This window comes from Hylobates moloch, unplaced genomic scaffold (genome assembly GCF_009828535.3).
Source record: "Hylobates moloch isolate HMO894 unplaced genomic scaffold, HMol_V3 SCAFFOLD_21, whole genome shotgun sequence".
Lineage (NCBI taxonomy): Eukaryota > Metazoa > Chordata > Mammalia > Primates > Hylobatidae > Hylobates > Hylobates moloch.
Window position 1 is genome coordinate 52,531,829 of NW_026652296.1, and position 22,785 is coordinate 52,554,613.

The window sequence follows — 22,785 nt, forward strand, 5'->3', positions numbered from 1 at the left end:
ACCTACTTTAAAATGCATCATATTGAACCAAGATGGATAGATAAGTGGATAGAGGGATTTATATGTGATCAAGTGAAAGCATCAAAATTTTAATTATGGAATCCAGGTGGCTGATATATAGGTGTTCCTTGTACAGCTCTTTCAATGTTAGCTTAGAATTTTTCATAATGAAATATGTTAAAACATCTAATTTTGAAGAGTCTAGCAGGGTGAGTTAGAAGCAAGAGACAGCTTTAATGAGCTGGATAAATTCATCTGTTGACTTCGGTTTTTCGGTTTTTTTGAGCTTCTTCATTAACACCAAGTAAAGTACTTTTGGTGTTTTGCACAGTGAATGTCCAGCAAGTTCTTCCAGCGGTAACTGGAGCATGGGTTCAAGTGAATCTTGACACAGCATGGCTGTGTCATCATATAAGCACTCACATGAGTCAACAGCATTCACATGGTATCATTTTGTTGAACATTAGTAACAGCTGCAATTTTACACATAGATGTATAAATTTTATAATGTCATTCTCTTCCTCCAAGTTGTAAGGGCTATGAGAGCATCTGATTTTCCTCAGCATTACATATATAATGGCCATCAGAGTGACTGACATATAGTTGTGCTTTTTTAAAAAAATATATTGAGTGAATGAATAAATAATTCATATTTAGTTTCCTGTTAGTACATAATAAATAGCTCTACTATTAATGGCAAAGTCCTGAAAGTAAAGAACTACCTAAATGTTATGCCGAAATAAAAAAAATTTGAATGAATGAATAAATCAATGAATGAAAAGAGTGAAGATGCTGCTTTCTGCTGTCTGTAACAAGTTTGTATTTAATGCGTAATAACAGCAGGTTACTCAGAAGGCTATCAAAGGGTAAAAGACCATAGCTCTGCTGATGCTTTTATATGTGTTACATATATAAACTTTAATATATATGTATATAAAAAAGTTCCTAGCAACTTGAATTTATTAGAAGTGTTTTGATACAGTTTACAAAGAATTCAGAAGGAATGAACTCTTGGCTGTTAGGTGGAAATCATGGATTTCTCTTTTTAAAGGAAAGTAGACCAACAACTCTTTACATTAATTTTGTGGAAATATATCTTTGAAATTACTTAAGTCAAATCATTTGGTGAGGACTACGGTCAATCACTCACAGGACAAATTCTGGATAATTCCCAGAAAAAGTGTCTCCTGGAGCCCTTCCCAGGTTTCTGTGATTAAGCTGACATTTTAGAGTGGATGGAATTAATGGGTTTAATCTGGGGAGAGCCACGCTCTTGGGAAAGAAAGATGCAGGGCTTCAAAGCAGCGGTTCTTAATGTGTGGTCCCTAGACCAGCATCAGCTTCACTGCAGATTGTTAGAGATGCAAATTCTTGGGTCCACCCCAGACCTACTGAATCAGAAACTTTGGCTATGACGCCCATCAATCTGTGTTTTAGGAAGCCATCTGGGTGATTCTGGTACATGCTAAAGTTTGAGAGCCCTGCTAATCCAAATATGGTCCATGGGCCATAAGCATCACCTGGAAGCTTGTTAAATATGCAGTGTTTTGTGATCTGTGCCAGACCCATTGAATCTGAATCTGCATTGTAACAAGATTCTCAAGGGAATCTGTATGCACGTTTAAAAAAATAAATTTTATTGTGTAAATTCAAGGCATACAACATGATGTTGTAAGATACCTATGTATGGTAAAATGGTTACTATAAGGGAACAAATCGACATATCTATCATCTCACATAGTTACCCACTTTGTCCCCTTGTGGCAAGAACAGCTATAATCTACTCATTTAGAAAAAATTCTGACTATGATACACGATTGTTAATTATAGCCCTCATGCTGTACATTAGATTTTTTTACTTGTTCATCCTACACATTTCCTGCTTTGTATGCTTTGACCTGCACCCTTCCATTTCGTACACCTGTATGCATATTAAAATTTGAGAAGCCCTGCTCTAAAGCAGAGTGCAAAACTTCATCATTAATTGAGAGCCATGATTTTATAACTGGACATGACATGGATATTTAAGTTACTGTACTCATCCCTATTTTAGGCAGATGAACCCAAAGCCCCTCATTAGAATCCACTGAAATTTTAGAAATGTTTATGGAGGATATTTGCAAAAGCAGTTGAATTGAACCAATCATTGACCAGTTTCAATTCAAATGAATGAATGGTTTTTTCTTGATACATATTTAAAAAGACCCTAGTTCTTCAACTTATTGGACGTTGATATGAGGCACCAAATCACTCTACCATAATGAGCAATTGTTCCCTTCTCTAAAAATGGGGATTACTATGGTTTTCCTAGTTAGGACCCAGTTTTATCCAAGGCATCCAATGAAAGTGCATTGTGAATGCCAAATCTGTACGGTATAGAAATGAAAGAGATAGCGTCATTATTTAAAGGAAAACATTTTCTTTTTACTGTATTGGATGCTTTAAAGTTCAGGGATTTTGATAAACTATTGTTTCTATAAATTAATATCTTACAAATTTATTATTTGAGGAGGAAGATTTGAAGGAGGAAGAATTTTATTTAAAGAGAATCCAAAATGAGCTGTAAACTTCATCTTTGATTTTAGTGTCAAGTTCTTAAATTGTGAATGAAATATCAAGTTTCTGTTTTGAATAATTAAATGGTATCCAAGGCCTTGGGCAAAACGTTGTAACCTTATGAAAGCACTATCTTGGATTTTTTTGATGTCACATTATTTTATTGGTGGAATTAATATCATTATTAATCAAATTGGGGCCATACACTGAATTAGGAAATATTTCCCAATAATTTTATTTTATTTTATTTATTTTTAAGAGACATGGTCTCTGTTGCCCAGGCTAGGGTGCAGTAGTGCATTCACAGTTCATTGCAGCCTCTGCCTTCTAGACTGAAGCGATTCTCCTGCCTCAGTCTCCTGAGAAGCTGGGACTACAGGCATGTGTTAGCACACCCAGCTAATATTTGCAAACAATTTTTGATGAATTTCAGCTCACTCACAAGAACATGTGAGTCAGACAATATAAAAAGTAGGCCCTTTGGAATAAATAAACTTTTAGTATTACCAAACAACTTTCCCTTTTCAACATCACACGAAGACCACTCACACACTTCCACTTGCAGGATGAAACACAGACGATGTTGGGAATTCTTGTGAACAATTTTGGCCTTGAGGGCTGGGTAAGATTTGTAGTATCAGGTACTCTGTCTTAGATGACAACTTTCCCAAGTATGGAAATGAATGCTTGGCAAATGAATACAGCTTTTGTAACTTCCAAGTCGAGGGATATGTATTTTGGCCAGCCAATGCACAAAACAATCAAATAGAACCCACAAAGATAAACCTAACTTTCTGAAGAATAAGTTCTGACAACATCCAGTGATTAAAGGGGGGAAGTTCTTGACATTCAACTAAAAATTCAATCAAAAGATGTTACTATTTAAGGTAAAGTTCTTATATCCTCTGCTCACTCATTCAGGTAACCTGCTATGGAGGACAGAAAGATGAATGAACGGCCCATCCTTGCTAAAGGTTACCAGAAAATTACAGCTTTGTTACAGAGGTAGTGTGTGTGTGTGGTGGAGATGCTTGTTAAACTGTGCTCCAAGGACCAGCAGTATCCCATCACTTGGGAGCTTATTAGAGATGCTGAGTCCCAGGCCCTACCCCAGACCCAGTGAACCAGGATCAGCAATTTATCATGATGCCCTGGTCTTCACACTTAATGTGCAGAAGTGCTGATGTGGAACATGAGTTGTAGAACCAGATTGCCTGGGTTTCCATCCCAACTCCTTTCTTTACTAATTGTGTGGCACAGGGCAAGCAATTTAACTCCTCGGTGCCTTAGTTTCTTCATTTGTTAAATGGAAATAATGGTAATTAGGACATCCGGAGGTTTTAAGACTTAAGTGAGTAAATACAGTAAAAGCTCCATGGCCAGGCATGGTGAATCACGCCTGCAATCTCCGTGCTTTGGGAGGCGGAAGTGGGAGGATTGCGTGAGCTGGGAGTTGAAGACCAGCTTGGGCAACATATTGAGACCCTATCTTGAGAAAAGAAAAATAAAATAAAGGGCTCAACATAGTGTCAGATATACAGTAAGTGCTCAGTAAATGCTCATTATATTTTTTCTTTACTTCTCTAACATTAAAAAAGTCATGTTCAAATATTGCATTTATGACATTATTATCACATAACATTTCCTAATAAATGTATTGGATTCATTTACTTTTTCCTTTTATAAGTATTTTAAAAATAGAAAAAAAAGTGTTATGATATTTCACTAGGCATCTCTGTAATTACATTATTCGGTCTGTAAAACATTTAAAAAATTATTTAAAAAAATGTGCATAGAGGCCAGACACGGTGGCTCATACCTGTAATCCCAGCACTTTGGAAGGCCAAGGCAGGTGGATCACCTGAGGTCAGGAGTTCGCGAAGAGCCTGGCCAACATGGTGAAACCCCGTCTCTACTAAAAAGACAAAAATTAGCCGGGTGTGGTTGTGGGCGCCTGCAGTCCCGGCTACTTGGGTGGCTGAGGCAGGAGAATCGCTTGAACCCGGGAGGCGGAGGTTGCAGTGAGCCGAGATCATGCCACTGCACTCCAGCCTGGACGACAGAGCGAGACTCTGTCTCAAAAAACAAACAAACAAAAATGTACATAGGAAACATGCTAGAAGGATATACGTTAAAAATGTTAACAGTATTTGCAGAATTAGAGGGTTTTAAAATTTTATTTCTTTAGTTTACTATGTTTTTAAATTTTTCTACGTGACTTTTTATTTAGAGGAATTAACTGTGAATGTTATACTTTGTTAGGATTCAGTTAGGCACTTATTCTACAACTTGACTAATCTACCACTCTGAATTTACAAAGACAAAATAAATCCAATAACGAATCTTTATTATTCCTTAACTTCCAACCATTATTCAGATAATATGTAACCTAAATATTATACATCTATTATACACATAATAGATGTATAATATAATCTGAATAATGTATTTTCGCCTTATCTGAAAGAAATATCTATTGTTCAAATCATGGGGAAATTCCACTTTCTTATCTATTTGGTTTATAAATTACCTAGAAAGATAATTTATAGGACTATTAAACATCTGGTAATATTTTGCAGTCCAATGACATTTTTAATGTTCAAATAGAAATGACCTTTAGAAGCATCACGTTAAAATGATGATACTAAAAAAGTCTTTGCTGCTAAAATAGTGTCCCAGTGCCTGCCATGTCCTAGATAGAATTTTCTTTAGAGAAAACCACAGTTACTTATTTTCAGTGGCGTCATTCAAGCAAACTTACATTATTCCAAGACAAGATAAAAGACACACTGATGCTCAAAGTGTGAAATGACTTTTCTTTCCTAGCATTACGTGTTAAGGGCAAATGATTTTTTTTTCCTTGAGTTGTAAAAATGAGGCCAGTTAAGAGTCTGGACAGGTCAAAGGAAAAAAAATCATATTTCCTCTATTAGACCAATATAGACTCCATGTGATTCAATGCCTCTAAAATTTTTTCTAAAACTGAAAAATGTCCAAATACTGTCCAAATTTAAACAATATTATACATTTCTAAAAATGCTTTCTGATCACCTTTAAGAAAAGAAAAACAAAAATAAGATTGACCTAAAACTCTACTTCTGTATTTTTGTACATTTTTTCCTCCTAAAATAACTTTTTGATGGTGCAAAGATAAGGTTTTCAGAGGACATCAATTTGTGAAAAGAGCCCTACAACCTCAAAGGCCTTATGTCTCCCATTCCTTAGAGTGACATTTTCCCCTAGTCATTACAGAAACGATCTCTGAAGCACCATTAGTACAATGTTCCATTATGAGACCTTTAGCTCAATTGCTATATCGAATTGGGGCCATACACTGAACCAGGAAATATTTACAAACTATTTTATTTTATTATTTTTAAGAGACATGGTCTCTGTCGCCCAGGCTAGGGTATAGTAGTGCATTCATAGTTAATTGCAGCCTCTGTCTCCTAGACTCAAGCAATTCCCCTGCCTCAGGCTCCCGAGTAGCTGAGATTACAGGCCATGTGTCAGCACACCCAGCTATTTGAAATAATTTTAGATAAATTTCACCTCACTCACAAGAACATGTGAGTCAGACAATATAAAAAGTAGGCTGAAATATGGTAGTGTTGAAATGTTCTCTTGAAGCAAGTGCTTATTCCTTAGAGACAATGGCTAACTAATGGGTTAAAGTTGATAATCTAAAAAGTATTTCCTCTAAATACTGAAAATACATGTAATTTCACTTGAAAATGCTTTTGTTTAACCTCTATTTCTTACTGAATAAAATATATCCAGTTGAAAAAAGACATTCCTGTTTTCTTTTTTTTTTTGAGCTTTTATTTTAGGTTCAGGGGTACACACAAGGGTTTGTCATATAGGTGTGTCATAGGGGTTTGGTATTCAGATAACTTTGCCACTCAGGTAATATGCATTGTACCTAATAGGTCCTGTTTTCTATTTAGAGAAGAATGCTATTAATAGTGATTTATTTATATCTATGTAAATTGTCTTTACTTTTAATTATACTTTATTAAATATGCTATTAAGTAAAGCAAGAAAAAGAGAAAAGAATTTGAGAACCTTTTGTGGATTTCCAAAGAGAGAAATTAATTTCATACTGATGGTCATATGAGTAAAACAAGAAACTCATAGAATAGTCTTAATCTTTTAAAGGCCATGGAAAAGAGAAAAAGCACTATTACAACTGAAGAAGTATCAGAATGAGAGATGTAACTATTTTCAAATTAAATTCTTAATTAATTTTGATTAAGAATTAATTCAGAAACGGAACTCATTCTTGTATTTATTTATAAAACAGCAAGCTACTTAGCATTTCTGGTGTCCCTAGAAGCAGAAGTGGACATGAGGATTCTTGAGCACATGTTGAGCACATGAGTTACTGAGAGAATGGTCTCAGGAAAAAACTGCATGGAGGTGAGGCAAGCAGGTTAAGACAGGGAGGAAGATAAGTCGAAATGTGGCCTCAGGCAAACTCCAGTCTCAGACTGATCCCACAGGGTGCTCTGGAGCATGAATTGCAACATAGAAGTTGCCCACCATGAGCAAGGTACTGAGCTATGATTCTCCCAAATGGGATTTATCCCAGAGATGCAAGGATGGTTCAACATATGCAAATCAATCAATGTGATACATCATATCAACAAAATGAAGGAAAAAAAACCCCATATGATCATTTCAATTGATGTTGAAAAAGCATTTGATAAAATTAAACATCCCTTCTGATAAAAACCCTCAAAAAAACCCCACCTGGGTATAGAAGGAACATACATCAACACAGCTAGTATCAAACTGAATGAAGAAAAACTGAAAGCCTTTCCTCTGAGATCTGGAATAAGACAAGGATGCTCACTTTCACCACTATTACTCAACATAGTACTGGAAATCCAAGCTAGAGCAATTAGACAAGAAAATAAAATAAAGGGTATCCAAATTGGAAAAAGTCAAATTATTCCTGTTTGCAGATAATATGATCTTATATCTGGAAAATCCCAATGACTCCACCAACAAACTATTAGAACTGATGAACACTCAGTAAAGTTGCAGGATTAAAAATCAGTGTACAAAAATTGGTATGTCTGTATCAGAATATCAAATGCACCCCATAACATATATGCCTACTATGTACCCATAAATAAAATAAAATAGTGCAGCATTGCAGATATCCAATAATTGGGGACTTAGTAATTAAATTATGGTGGAGCTATATGATAGAAGGCTATGAGTTATTAAAAGTCATGTCACAGAAGAATATTTAATGACATGGACAATGAGATACTTAATACTTTTATTTTTATTTTCACTTGAAACACAGACTGTGAATATTATCCCATTTTATGAAAGAGTAACAATTGTGCATAAAACGGCTAGATATGTATACACCCCACATTTAATGTGGCTATCTCTGAGTGGATGGGATGTTTGAATTACAGTTGATTTGTTTGTTGTTTTCTTTTGTCATTTTTACGTTTTAAATTTTCTATAATAAATCTAGGATGCTTTAGAAATAAGAAAAACATTACTTAACAGTATCAACTTTAATAGACTATTTAAATGGACTATTTAATGGATAACTATTAGTTATACTTATTAAAATAATTTTCAAGGTTTTTTCCCCCAATACTGACAGTTCTCCATTTTCTATCTTTTTTCTTGAGTTTTTCCTCTGAATAAAATATGAAAATAGCAAATTTTTATCACTATATTTAATATTAGTGTCACCCTTAATAATCAAGTTATAATTCACTTTTTTTTAAAAGCAAAAAGACTGCCAGTCTACATAGAAGCTTTATATATTTAAACTTCATTTCTACTATTTTTAGACCCTTCCTTAATTATGCTTTGCATTGTGATATCTAATTTGGAATAATGTATCAATTATTTGCAGGACATACATTATAATACATAAATATACCATCTAATAATAACAGTAGACTCTTTATGACTCATACTATTTTCCAGGTATTGTGTTAAATATTTTATGTGTTATAAAAAATCAGAAAAGCACTTTGAAAATCCTGCATACTACATTAAAGACAAAGGGAAACCCTAAATGATTTGATGATTATCTTCCTTTTTAAGTGCCTTCATCACCTTTAATAAGCATGAAATCATGTAGAAAGTTTCATCTGAAATAGCAAGATGTGTGCAGTTTAATTTTATCACAAGATAAGACGCTCATGGTATCCACAGAATGCCAAAAGAAAATGAAATGTGAAAAATTTAAGTCAATCATCTAGATGTTCTGTGACATGATGCTGAACTCCATGAAAGTGTTGTTCCAATGTGCTTTTTCTTCTCCCAAGGTATGTGATATTACTTAGGCAAAGCCAACAAGTAGGTATGGAGATCATGCTTAATGCTATATGTGAGATTAAAACACCCTCTCACCTCTTTCTTTACTTCTTCTTCATCTTCCAGTGTCAAAGCAGCCAATTGCTTAGCTCTCTGTTCCATCAGGTTCACATATCGGATTGGGTTTGATAAAGCTTCAATGACATCTAAATAGGGAAGAGATATTTTAGATCAAAGGTCCTGGAGGTATTGATTATCCATCATTCATCTACTTACTCATCTCTCTGACCATCAGTCCATGCATTCATTCATCACCCATCTACCCACCCATCCATCCATCCATCCACCCAGTCATTATTCATCTTCCATTCTTCCATCTACCCATATAACTATCTACTCCTCTATGCAACACTTTGAACAAGGACAAGGGTTAGGATTCTGTTGAAACTTCAGGAAGAGAGAAATTAAGAGTTTAGTTCTGAGAGTCAAACTGGACAGGCTTCAACTCAGGATCCTTCAATATTCTTGATTCTTTAGTTTCTTTTTGAGGGTCCCATCCATTCCGGCAATGGCCCACACAATTTTCCTGTTTGGCCCAAATGATGTTTCATAAATGGAGACATTTTACATAAAAAGCCTGCTTTCTGGACTGTTGGGATAACCCAATGATTTGCCAATATAGTTATCGTTTGAAGGGCAGTGCCTAGCTGGAATGAGTTAAGGCTGCCAACTTTGGATGGACCATGTGCCCCAAGCTTACTATGGTCTCCACTACTCCCCAGTATCTTACACCCAAGCTACTTGGCACTATAAGCATTTACGTTTATGATTCTTGGTTAATTCCTTAAATTTAGGATGTCACCCATGAAAAGAATCAGCATTCTAAAACTGGTGGAAGACAAATTCAGTGTACAGACCTAGACATCTGTTGTAATGGATAATATGAGTTGGTAAGTTCTGGGCCCATGAGAATACGACTAAAAGGGAATAAATATTCAAAAAACTGAGGTGATTTTAATTAAAATACATTAAATTAAAATGTATTCACAATGGCTCAAGCAATTTACCTCTAAACTTACATACAAAAGTGGGGGTGATTCTGAAGCCAGAATCTCCTGCTTTGTTTGGTTCAGTTTTCCTTTCACTAACCCAAAAATATATGGTGACTCAGACAGAAATACTCCTTTGCGTAAAGGAGTATTTGAGTTAAGTTGTTTACCTGCATATGTGTCTGGCACATAGTCTTTCACTTCTATGTAGACAAAGACAGCAGGCAGCGTCAGAGGCTGGTTCCTTTCATTCCTTAGACAGATATAGTGATAGCCTGGAAGGTGAGAATAATGCTCTGTAGCACATATTTCCTTTCCAATGTTAGTTATAATTATGCGCATCTATGTGATGAAAGCATGTATTTCAGGTTACTTTAGATGAAAAACAGGTCACTTTTTTCATTTTAATAACAGTTATGAATGATAAGGCATTATTTTTCTCATCAGACAAGAAAACATTCATTGTGATTTTTTCCTTTCCAACCATGTGTTTTTTCCCACAAAAGATAATTCAGAATCATATGTCATAGACTGAATTATTGATCCAAACTTGCCCCATAACTGAATTATACTTGACATGACTTCTTTTTTTTTTTAAATTGTTATTATTATTTTTTGTAGAGACAGGGTCTCATTCTGTTGCCCAGGCTGGTTTCAAACTTCTGGCCTCAAGAGATCCTCCTGCCTCAGCCTCCCAAAGTGCTGAGATTCTGGGGGTGAGCCACCATGCCCAGCCTTGACGTGATTTCTTGACTTGTGCTTAAGTTCTGCTTTAGTCAACAGTATATTAGTAATTTGGTGTAGGTAGAGGCTTAAAATGCACATGCAGAGTTAGACTTGCCCTTTGTATTCCAATGGGCTGCCAAGAGAAGTCCATATTGTAGAAGCAACTGCCACTTCAGCCTGGACCCCAGAGTGAGTGCATGTGGGACAGACATAGACCCAAACCAGAACCTGAAGCACAGCTATGCTGCTGAGCCCAGGCTAGATCAGCCAAACCCGGCCAACCCACAGACCTATGAGCATGAAGATAAATATTTGCATATAAGTTTTCAGATTGTTTGTTACACATAATTATTGTTGAAAGAGTTGACTAACATATTAATACTACAACATGTCACAAAAACATGTAACTAAATCTCATAGCCCTTTTTACATAACAAAATTACAAAGCAGCAAATAGTTTCTTAAATCATTTTCTAGTAATATTTTAAGCAGTAATGATTTTCTTTGCAATTTTGATAAAAAGTTTCTCAGCACGCTACACATACCTGGCCGAATGGCTTGCACTGGCAAGATACGGTGGCCAATGAATTTACCTCCTTCTTCATAAACTGCTATTCTCAAACAGGCCAGAGTAGGAAGAACCACCTACAAAGGACATTAAGGACACACCTGGTTATAAGAATGAACAATTCCAAGAAATAATTAGAAAGTATTATTCAATGAGGACTAGCTTTTCTTTTCTTTTTTCTTTCTTTTTTTTGAGATAGAGTCTTGCTGTGTCACCCAGGCTGAAGTGCAGTGGCGTGATCTTGGCTCACTGCAACCTCTGCCTCTGGGTTCAAGTGATTCTCCTGTCTCAGCCTTCCGAGTAGCCGGGACTACAGGCGCATGCCCCCACGCCCGACTAATTTTTGTATTTTTTTAGTAGAGACGGCATTTCACCATATTGGTCAGGCTGGTCTCGAATTCCCGACCTCGGGTGATCCACCACCTTGGCCTCCCAAAGTGCTGAGATTATAGGCATGAGCCACTGCGCCTGGCCAGGACCAGCTTTTCAGATCCAAGTAGAAGTTTCTACTTAGCTACTTTAGACAAATAGTTGAGATGTTGCCCTATAAATTTCATTTTCAGAGGAGAAGACACGGGTTGCCAGAGATAGGGCTTCATCTGTTTTATCACCTTGCCTTAATGAGGCATTTGTTAAAACAATAGGCTGTTTTATTTTTATGTGACATTCTCAATGTGGACATGACAAAAGTTCTATCTTTAAATAAAAAGAGTTTAGTGGTTTTATCACCATGTGAATATTTCGTTTATGTTTTCAAAGCAAATGACTTTTGCATCTTCAAAGTGAAAGCAAAAAAAGTGAAAACAACCACCACTGAAAAACAAGAATAACTTTCAGGATAGCTTTCAAAATACAATTGCTTTATAAATTTGTAAATTCCCATAGTAAGCAAAGAGCAACTACTCCTTTCTTTCCTCAGTGTGAAACATCTAAAATACGCAGTTATATCTTATGTCAAGAACATGAAGTCAACTATCTCTTTAAAAACGTATTGTTTACAAAATCAGCAAACTCACACTTACTGAATATTTTCATTGTGCTAGATATTTCTTAAGTGTGGTTAATGTATTTACTTATGGAATGTTCATAATAACTGTAAGAAGTAAACATTATAGTAAACATTATTATTAAACTCAGTTAACATATGGAAAAATCCCAGAGCACAGAGTTTCCATATAGCTATTCTCTTTGCAGAAGACTGGCTTTGTAGATATTTTGTCCAGAAAAAAGCAAAGAGTAGGGTAAAAAGTCTACTTCCCACTGAGCTTACTTTCTTCCTTTACATGCTACGCATGTGTGAAGATTTGCTTTTTGGTGAAGAAAGAGAAGGGCCCAGTTGAGTGTGAAAGGTTTCAACTTTATTAGATAGAACCCAGACAAGATTGAATGACCAGCTCTCAGAGGCTAGAGATTTTGGGGAATTTAAATAATATTCCTTTTAAAGGAAATATGAATTTTCTTTATCTCAGCCACTATATTATTCCCTACTTCCACTCTACTTCATTTGAGTTATAATTAAAATGTATCATTTATCACTTGTACTATCAGATGATATGAGTTAAATGTATATGTTTTTATGGCCGTCCATTTGAGGCATACTAGAATGAACTGATTTACAATACAATTCTGAAAATTCAAACAAGTGATTAACATAATTCTTGAAGAGTTTTCAGAATGGCTTTCAAAAGGTAATTGCTTTATAAATGTGTAAATTTTTAAATTAAACAACAAATAATTCACCATTTATTTTCTCAGTGTAAAACACCTGAAAAATGCAATTATAACTCATATCAAGAACATGTGACCAACCTTTTTGAACACAATAGGTTCTTCTTCCCAGACAGGATTCACAGCATTTCCTTGGGATGTTTTGGTCTTAAATGCCTTCCTCCTTGTATCCACAGGCAAACCAAACATATCCACTTCCACATAAGTCCCAACTTTCTTATCAGAAAGAAACTGACCTGAAATAATCTAGAAAATCAATCAATCAATCAATCCATAAGGAATTTTGATATACAAATAAAAAAGACATAAGAGAATACTTTAAAGAGCCACAAATGCTCTTCAGCGAATGTTGAATTATAAGCAAAATGGAATAGATGCAAGAGTAGAAATATGATTTCCCTTTCACTTAATGGGTTGTGATATGGTTCGGTTCTATATCCTCACCCAAATCTCATGTTGAACTGTAATTTGAATTGTAATCCTCACATATCTGGGGAGGGATCTGGTGGGAGGTGATTGGATTATGGGAGTGGTTTCTCTCATGCTGTTCTCATGATAGTGAGTTCTCACAAGATCTGATGGTTTAAAAGTGTGTGGCAGTTCCCCTCTCACTCTCTCTCTCCTCCCTTCATGTGAGATGTACTTTGCTTCCCCTTCACTTTCCACCATAATTGTAAGTTTCATGAGGCCTCCTCAGCCATGCAGAACTGTGAGTCAATTAAACCTCTTTTCTTTATAAATTGCTCAGTCTCAGGTAGTTCTTTATAGCTGTGTGAAAATGGACTAATACAGGTTGGTAGAGGGATATTGAAAATGGTGAGGTTAGAAGTAGTCAATTAATAAGACACAGTATTGTAGGAGGAATAAATGAACAAGTATTCACTTTAAACCATCAAGATAATTTTATCATTACCCCAATCTCACATGGTGTCACCATCTTTGTCTAGCTACAGAACTAATGGATATTATAGACTTAAAAGAGATTTTTAATATTACATATTTATAAATGTCTTCCATGTCTGCCTCTGTTTCTATCCAAATTTTCAAAATCTGAGCTATCCATCAGCTGTCATAAAGGTTAGTGGAGGCAAACAAGATGTGCTTCTGCTGTATACCAGGAAGGGGAAAGCAGGAAGCAAGTGCTGACAGAGCAAACCTGGTGAATCTGGGTTATGTGATTACAAGAAAATTACCTGCTGGTCAAGAACTTTCTGAGCTCAAGATTGTGAAAAGGGGACAGCATTATGGCTGGGCTCACAATCTGAGCTCAAGATTGTGAAAAGGGACAGAATTATGGCGGGGCCAGAAATCAGACAAAATGGTGGCATAAGAATAGCCATCAAAGGCTGAGTAAAGTCAAAGTCAGCTATATGCTGATGTGGTCAGAAATTCTGAGTAATTCAGAGAGAAAATCATCAGAAAGGCTCTCTGAATTTGCCCTGGGACAACTCATTTCCCCTATATGTTCTATTTGGCTTGAGTGCATGGGACCTGCTAGCAACAATCTCTTTGTTTAACTTGAGGTTCTATGTGAGAACTATGTCTATAAAATAAGCAAGCATTTCAAAACATGTTTGAAACTTCTAAGTTATGCAAGTCCTACTTGGAATTCAGATGCACAGAAGATTTTGTATGTTTAAGATGTTTGACCAAAGTGGAGTCCTAAACTAAATTCATGACACTAAACCACAATGCTCTCATCAGTAACATAGGATGGTAGAACATCATGTGAGCTCACAAGTCCATTCTGGCATTATAAAATCTATGCCAGAAGACGAAAACAAAGGCATAATTGGAAAGTTATGATCTGCATCTTGGCTCTAGCTATAATGTCAAAGGTAGGACTCTACTGCAGTGAGAACTGTCCATTCAGGGGAGACTGACAGCTCTGGAGCAGCGTCTCCATTCTGGACAGGAGCAGCAGGTTACACTTGTCTGGGGCTCAACTATTTCCCCTTCACAACTCAATGTACTTTCCTGCCTCTGTGTCATTGTTTTATAATTGCTTACTGTCACAGTAGGATTTTCAAGACCAAAAAAAATAAGCAAACAAATATATTCAAAACAAGACGAATCTGCAAACAAAGCAAAAATATTATTAATTCAACCAAACTATAACAACACTTGACAAGAATTCTAAAAGTAGCATTCTATCAGTACATGAAGCTTATGAGTTTATCTTAATCACACCTGACAGGAATTAAACAGCCTTTTCTGAAAATAATTTCCTAAAATAAACTCTAATTCTGCCAACTTGAACTCTTTATATATGTGGCTTGAAGCAATTTCAAAAGATATAATTATGAGACACTTCATTGACATTTTATTCTTTAAACCCTTGATATAAAGTGATGAAAGTTTTAAGGTAAAAATGTGCTCAACTGCTTAGGGTAGAAAGAAATTAGTGAAGCTATTATAGAAAGCTTTTTAAATAGTTTTTCAAATGCCTTTGTTTAAGGTTAATCAAAAAATTGCATTTATGTCCAGTAAAAAAATTCTTAGTTCTATAGTTATTCAGTTAAACGGAAAACAGACAATATTTTTGAAAAGCTTTAACAACGAAGAATCCATGTAAAAATATATTCTAAAAAATTGATTTTCCTTTCATAGTATTAAAAATATTTTCTGAGGCTGGGCGCGGTGGCTCACGCTTGTAATCCCAGCACTTTGGGAGGCCGAGGTGGGCGGATCACAAGGTCAGGAGATCGAGACCACGGTGAAACCCCGTCTCTACTAAAAATACAAAAAAATTAGCCGGGCGTGGTGGCGGGCGCCTGTAGTCCCAGCTACTCGGAGAGGCTGAGGCAGGAGAATGGCGTGAACCCGGGAGGCGGAGCTTGCAGTGAGCCGAGATTGCGCCACCGCACCCCAGCCTGGGCGAAGAAGCAGACTCCGTCCAAAAAAAAAAAAAAAAAAAAAAATTTTCTGATAGCTAAAAAATTATATCTGATATAAAATCAATTTCAAAGACTAAAAAAATTTAGAATTGTTTAGGATCAGATATACATATGTATGTGTATATATATGATTTTTATATATTTATGATATATATGTATATATACATATATATTTAATAAAGCAACTCTGATTTAAAGATCATTAATATGTGTTTTAAAATCTCTGAATATGCTGGAAAATTTTCAAAAACCATTTAAAGTAACTTGAAAGCTTTTGTTTAATATTTGATAATTTATTGAGGGAATGTTCTGTCTCTAATTTTCTAAGAACCAAAGAGGGAAAAAAAGACTAGAAAATCTCTCCAATATGGGCCACTAATTATCATGTAAATTTCACAGTAGGATAGTGACACCAAAAAAGAGGACTGGTTATGATGAGTCTCTCCAACTCATTTTATTGATTTAGAGTCAGATTTTTATCATTAAGAATGAAGTTCAGCCCCTTTATCTTATCCATGTGGGCTATGAAAACTTTTTTTTTTTTTTTTTAATTGAGGCAGAGTCTCGCTCTCTCGCTCTGTCACCCAGGCTGGAGTGCAGTGGTGCAATCCGGGCTCACTGCAAGCTCCGCCTCCCAGGTTCACACCATTCTCCTACCTCAGCCTCCTGAGTAGCTGGGACTACAGGCGCCCGCCACCATGCCTGGCTAATTTTTTTTTTTTTTTGTATTTTTTAGTAGAGACGGGGTTTCACCATGTTAGCCAGGATGGTCTCGATCTCCTGACCTCGTGATCCGCCCGCCTCGGCCTCCCAAAGTGCTGGGATTACAGGCGTGAGCCACTGCGCCCGGCCCTATGAAAACTTTTAATGTGTATTTGATCTTTAGAGAAAACAAATGTAGGAAGAAAGTAGAATCTTTGCTAGTTACTAAATTTTTAATGACTAAGCCACTTCTTTATGCAATGTAGGTAAATTCAACAGTATTGTTAGGAACAATTTTGTGATGGGGTATACCTACCTTAACAGACAAAGTGTTTGCCACTATCCCATCTACGATGCCTTCAGTAAATGGATCAAAATGCTTGTCAGGCCTCCTCATGAACTCTGGCTTCAATCTGTAGCCACTCTTCCCGTTGTATTCATACATCCCCATATTTATTTGCATAGCCAGGTCTGAAAATCAAAAACACAAGCCTTATTGTGAGTTTATCTATATTTGGGGTAAGAAAGTAAGATTGTAAAGTAAAGTTGATCACAGTCTACTTTTGTGACTGTACTCCTTTAGAAGAGAATCATTGTAGAAATGTAGGAAACACAGATAAGAAAAAAAAAATTACCTCTAAAACCCAAATCCAGAAACAATCACTGCCAACAGGTGGGTGTACAGTCTGCTTTTCCACTTCAAATATATTTTTGACATACAGTATGTTGGTTTCTTTTAATATGTATCTGCCTTAATTATAACAGCTGTCTCAAATTCCTTTGATTAAATATATTAGAATAATGTATTTGTATATTACAATATATATTAAATATTAATATAATATATAATATATAATTATATAGAAATATAGTATATATAAAATATCTAATATATCTAATATCTAATATATTATATAAAATATATATTATTTATATGAGATATTAGATATATTATTCTAATATATCTAATATCTAATATATTAAATATATTATTCTAATATATAAAGCATATATTAGAATATAATGTATTTAACCAGTCCCCTTTTGGGCACATTTATGTTTTTTCTAATTTTTCACCCTTATAATGTTTTGATAAACATCATTGTGGTGAAATCTTTGAAGCCATCCTCAGTGATTTTCTTATGAGAGGAATTCCAGGGACAAACGATGTCCACATTGGAAAAGCTTGCTTTGATACCTTGCTAAAATGCCCTTCAGAAAGCTTAAACCAGATTATACTACTAAGCCATGTTTTTGAGAATGGACTTCTCCATGCCTCATTAAAAGAGGATTCTATCATTCCTTTTCTTGCTTTTTAATTTGTACAAAAAATTTCTTTTTTAAAATTTGCACGTCTGTGATTACTTACAACGAACATCTAATTCTACATAGACTCTTTTCCAGTGGACAAAGGTTACTGGTCAAAACTTTCCTCAGACTCAGTCAGTGCATCAGATGAATGTTCACACATATTGCAACTGATAGGGTGAAAAAATACACGTTAAAGTTGTAAAGAATCTGGGAAGTTGTCAACGGTTCCAGATTATCTGTGTCACAACTCATCTCTATGTGGATAATAAAGAGGTGATGATAGAATTATTCTGAAGTTTCATGTAACAAATCATTTTTAGAACAGAAAAAATAAGTGAAATTTTCTCTCTTATTAAACTATTATTTTATAAACATAACTATGATGTCAAAATTGGAGAAAATTTCAAAAAAATAATGAATTTATGACACTTGAAAAAATTAGCTTCAAAAACCTAAAAATTACATTAGCAAGTCATATATTCTAAAAATAATACACAACAAATAAGTAGAGCCTATCTTGGGAACAAAAGGATAATTATATATTAGGAAATGAGATCTATTAAGATAACTTATCACATTTATGTCTGAAAGATGAACATATGATCGTTCCAATGGATGTTCAAGAGACATTTAATAACATTCAATACCAACTTCCAAAACATTAGTCAAATAGGACCCGTGTCCTTTAGTATGTTAAAGAATATCTGACTCAGAGTCACAGCCAATATCTGACTTGATGATATCACAACAGTGAAACTTGCATTAGGATCAGGATGAAGAGAAAGATGCCCACTCTTCACTTAGAGAGAAGACGTTAAGACCCGGTGTTTGACAGATAAGGAGGTGACTATAGTTAACATTAATAGTTTGTACATGTAAAAATAGCTAGACGAGAGCAATTCAATCGTTTCTAATGTAAAGATAGATATTTCAGGTGATGCATAGCCCAATTACTCTGATTTGATTATATAAATGTATAAATTATCATACGTACTGCAAACGTTTGTAGAGCTATTATGTATCAATAAAAATAAATTAATTGATTTTAAAAAGCCATAAATATCTAGCAAATTACTCTTAATCGTGGCTAGAGCTTGATAGATACTTAATAAAAGTCATAATGTTGAACTTCCTACTGAATAAAAAAGACAGATGCCCACTCGGAACCCTCATTTAATATCTTAGAATGGTCAGGCCAAAGCAATAAATAAGGCAGGTGGAGAACTGAGATATGATTAAATTACTGTCTTTGTGCGTCTAAAAATTCCAACGGAATGTACTGCAAAAAATAGGCTATTATAAGAGTTTAGGAAGATGATCATTTGTAAAATACAATCGTTTATAAAATAAATAAATATACAAATATAAATATCCAGAAACAACCTGTTAAAAATATAATATAAATAAAAAGAAAGATTCAATCTAAGAAAACTAGACCTCTAATGAAGACAAGTGATTTTGCTGAGGACTTAATACAAAAAATTTTAAAGTAAAGAGAAAAGCATTTTTCCTGTGACAGAAAAACTAAAAATTAAAAAGGTGTCAGTTTTTGTCAGATAAATTTATAAATTTAATATGATTTTAAAAATAGTTTTCTTTTTTTTAGTGGTCAAGGGAAACATAATACAATTAAATTAAGTTGATTTGAAATAAGAATTCCACTGGCAATGGCAAAAAAGAAATTGAAAATTAATAGTAGTAAAGGAGAATCACCACTTCCAGGTGTTAATCCATATTATAAAATACAGTAAAAACAGTGAGTTATTGCATCCAGGAAGGCAGACAAATTTATTAATGGAAAAGATACAAAGTGAAAAAATGGGTCTGAATTAACAACAACAATGAAAAAGGCTGTATCTATTAACGTGTAATTCCAGTTCAGTGGGATGATTGTTTAGGATGAAAAAAAGGATTGATCTCACTGAGACTATGGACCAAAATTAAATTTTGTTGGATGAAAAGGTTAAATAAAAAAGAAACCATGAGAAAAATGGGAGCATAAGGCTCTCATCCTGGGGTGAGGAGACTGTAATCATACAAGTAAACCAGGAACTTTAATTAAACATTAATCAGCCTGACCTGATCCGCTGAATTTGTCTCTGTTTCACAAAAGACAATACACCCTTTAAATAAAAAGTGCTGTTATAAATCAACAAGAAAATTGATGAATAGTCCTGAATATGTAATTCATAAAAGCAGAAATACAAAAACCAAGAAACATATTTTAAAAAGTTCAACCTTAATAATGATTCAAGAAATGAATTTAAAATAACAGTGAAATAACACATTTTTGTCTGGTTTAATTATTATTATTATTTAATGATAATACTTAACCATGATCGCAAATGAGAGGCCACGTCATATTAAACATTGCTGACAGAGGAGTAATGTAGCACAACATTTTTTACAGACAATTTGGCAATATTCATGAAGGTACTTAAACTGTTCACATCTTTTAACATTAGTAATTCTGTTTTTAAAATATTTTCCAAAAGAAATTTAGGGAATAGAAATAAGTTTTTAGTGAATTGTGAAATATGCTTAGTATGCAGCTATTGAAATTCATGTCTCTCTATGGCACTTAAGTGAGTGTGTGTTTATATACGTACATATGAATATATATGTATTTATTTTAAACGAGTAGTTACGTAAAAAAGCATTTATATGTAGACAAAAAAGACATAGATTACAAAGCTCAAAGTCAACACTGTGGAATCTCTGAGTTGGTAGCATTCCCGGCAGTTTGTTTTTAAAATACTTACTGAATTTTCCATTATTTTCAAAATAAATATGTATTATTTTAAAAAGTATAAAAATTTTTGTTTGAAAAATAATGCAAAACCTGTAGAAATAAAGATCCATTTACAGAATAATTGAAGAAATGTCTCGATTTTCAAAATTCACTTTTTTATGCATTGATATTCCCTTCATTGAAATTTGCTTCTATTTATTTTTTCAATGACGTCTGCCAATTTTCTCTCCACTAATTATGTAAGAATGGTTTTTGGACACATGGCAATGTGAGTTTATAGCAGAATGGGAACGAGCATGTACTTACCCATTGTCTGGAAATTAAGTGCCACCATCTGACAACCTGCGTTCCAGAAGAGCTGAGGCATATAGTTGGATGAATCCACACGTGTTCCTTTTGGATATATCCTGCTAAGCTGCATTTTGTTATATCTGGACCATCATGTTAAGTAGTGAATACAACTATAAAAATATTTAGTTAATAATAGTAACTAAGAAGCTACCTTCCATCTTTCTCCATTTGGAAAATGAAGTAAATATTGATCATCTCATTGGGCTACTTCGGGATATTTAGTGTTAATTTTATGAAAGAAATTAAATAGCCTGTTTCAGTTTATTTTAGTTCATGCGTAATAGCAAAAATTTCTGTTGTCAGTATATCAAATACGCAAAAAGCATTCTAGACAAACAGAGTAAGTATGCTCTTATCACATAGGCATAGCATCACCTTTGCAGAGCCCCGTGGGTAAAAGCCAATGGGGTAGCAAAAAGTGGCTGAGCCAAAGTCAATGTGATTTGTGGAGAGTATTCAGGATGGACTTAATGACTAAGGACACACAAGGAGGCTGGAATGTGTTAAGTCATTTGAAAGTATGATATTGTGTTTGGCAGAAGTAGATAATATGCACTGTATAGCTATTGTTGAAATGCTGTCTGCTCATTTTATTAATTTTCTCTGGGAATGCTATTTGCCACGACTGTGGTACTCTTTATAATTGATAGCAAGGTCAATGTAGCATGGAAGTTTCTGATCTTGCTTAATATTTTGGTTCCTATCATCATCAGTTTTCCATCCTAAGAATCTTGTAGTTGTTGGACCATGCTATGTCTTTAAAACATGACTGACTAGTTCCTGTCACCAAGTTAGGTGAAGGTTGGTTAGGGTTCTGAGCTAGGCAAAATGAAACTGAACCTCAGCTCTCAAACTTGCCAGCTGAATAACCTTGGACAAGTTGTCTTTCTGTGCCCCAGTCTCTTCATCTATAAAATAGATTTAACAATTTCTACGTCATAGGACTATTGTGAGGATTAAATGAGATAAGACAAGATCCACCACACAGTCAATAATGAATACTAACGACGATAATTTCCTAGCAGGACTTTATTTATGGAGTCAACATTTGTTTCTTCTTCCATTGATGAATTTTAAAGGTTAACTTTATTCTAGGACTTATTACATGAAATTGAGCGCTTTGTGATATTTAGTGTTAATTTTATGAAAGAAATTTAATAGCCTGTTTCACTTTATTTTAGTTCATGGATAATAGCAAAAATTTTTGTTGTCAGTAATATCAATAAATCCATTCTTAGTAATGTATGTTTATGTTTACAATGTCATCATCATCATCCCTACTATTTGGACAAATAGTACATATAAGTATGTGAGATGCCAAGTCAGGTATATATTTCTTTACATATCTCTTATATATGTGTAAAGTATGCACACTCATGTTACATATGTTGTACCTAATCCAAAGAGCAAACCATAAAGCTAGTATCATTATTTGTGCTTTATAGACAAGGAAAGTCAGGATTAAGCAAATTGCCTAAAGACACAGAGCTTGGTGGTGTCAAAGGCAACCTTGAAATCTAGGCTTCCTTTATTCCAAGACCAGTTTTTTGTTCTATAGGCCAGACTACCCCGCCCAGCATTGTATATGATACTATCCACCCCAGGCTATATACTTAAGCTATTTTATGCATCTTTCTCCCTATTAAAAAACCAAATGAACAAATAGCACAAGACTTCAGCTGTGTTCATTCTGCAGTCATTCGTCAAATCAAGGATACTCTACAAATTCCACCGGAGACTTGGTGAGTTGTTCAAGTCCTTTGGTTTCCACGAAGGAAGACATTTCAAAACTTTTATTTCTTTCTGAGTTAAGCAACAACAAAACAAAAAAAGAGAAGGTGAGAAATA

The 22,785-nt window shown here is 34.6% G+C and overlaps 1 protein-coding gene across 5 annotated transcripts in view; it reads right to left on the reverse strand.

Annotated features, from left to right (window-relative positions):
* The window catches only part of PLCB1 (phospholipase C beta 1), a 767,658-nt gene that overhangs the window by 149,256 nt on the left and 595,617 nt on the right, over nucleotides 1–22,785 (reverse strand). For all 5 annotated transcript variants that reach the window (XM_032143066.2, XM_058433160.1, XM_032143068.2 and 2 more), the window contains 7 exons: nucleotides 22,656–22,740; nucleotides 20,893–21,017; nucleotides 16,840–16,994; nucleotides 13,006–13,170; nucleotides 11,174–11,273; nucleotides 10,073–10,177; nucleotides 8,950–9,059 (listed from right to left, as the gene is read on the reverse strand). In XM_032143066.2, coding sequence (XP_031998957.1) covers nucleotides 8,950–9,059; nucleotides 10,073–10,177; nucleotides 11,174–11,273; nucleotides 13,006–13,170; nucleotides 16,840–16,994; nucleotides 20,893–21,017; nucleotides 22,656–22,740 — 845 coding nt within the window. The remainder of the gene's footprint in view (nucleotides 1–8,949; nucleotides 9,060–10,072; nucleotides 10,178–11,173; nucleotides 11,274–13,005; nucleotides 13,171–16,839; nucleotides 16,995–20,892; nucleotides 21,018–22,655; nucleotides 22,741–22,785) is intronic.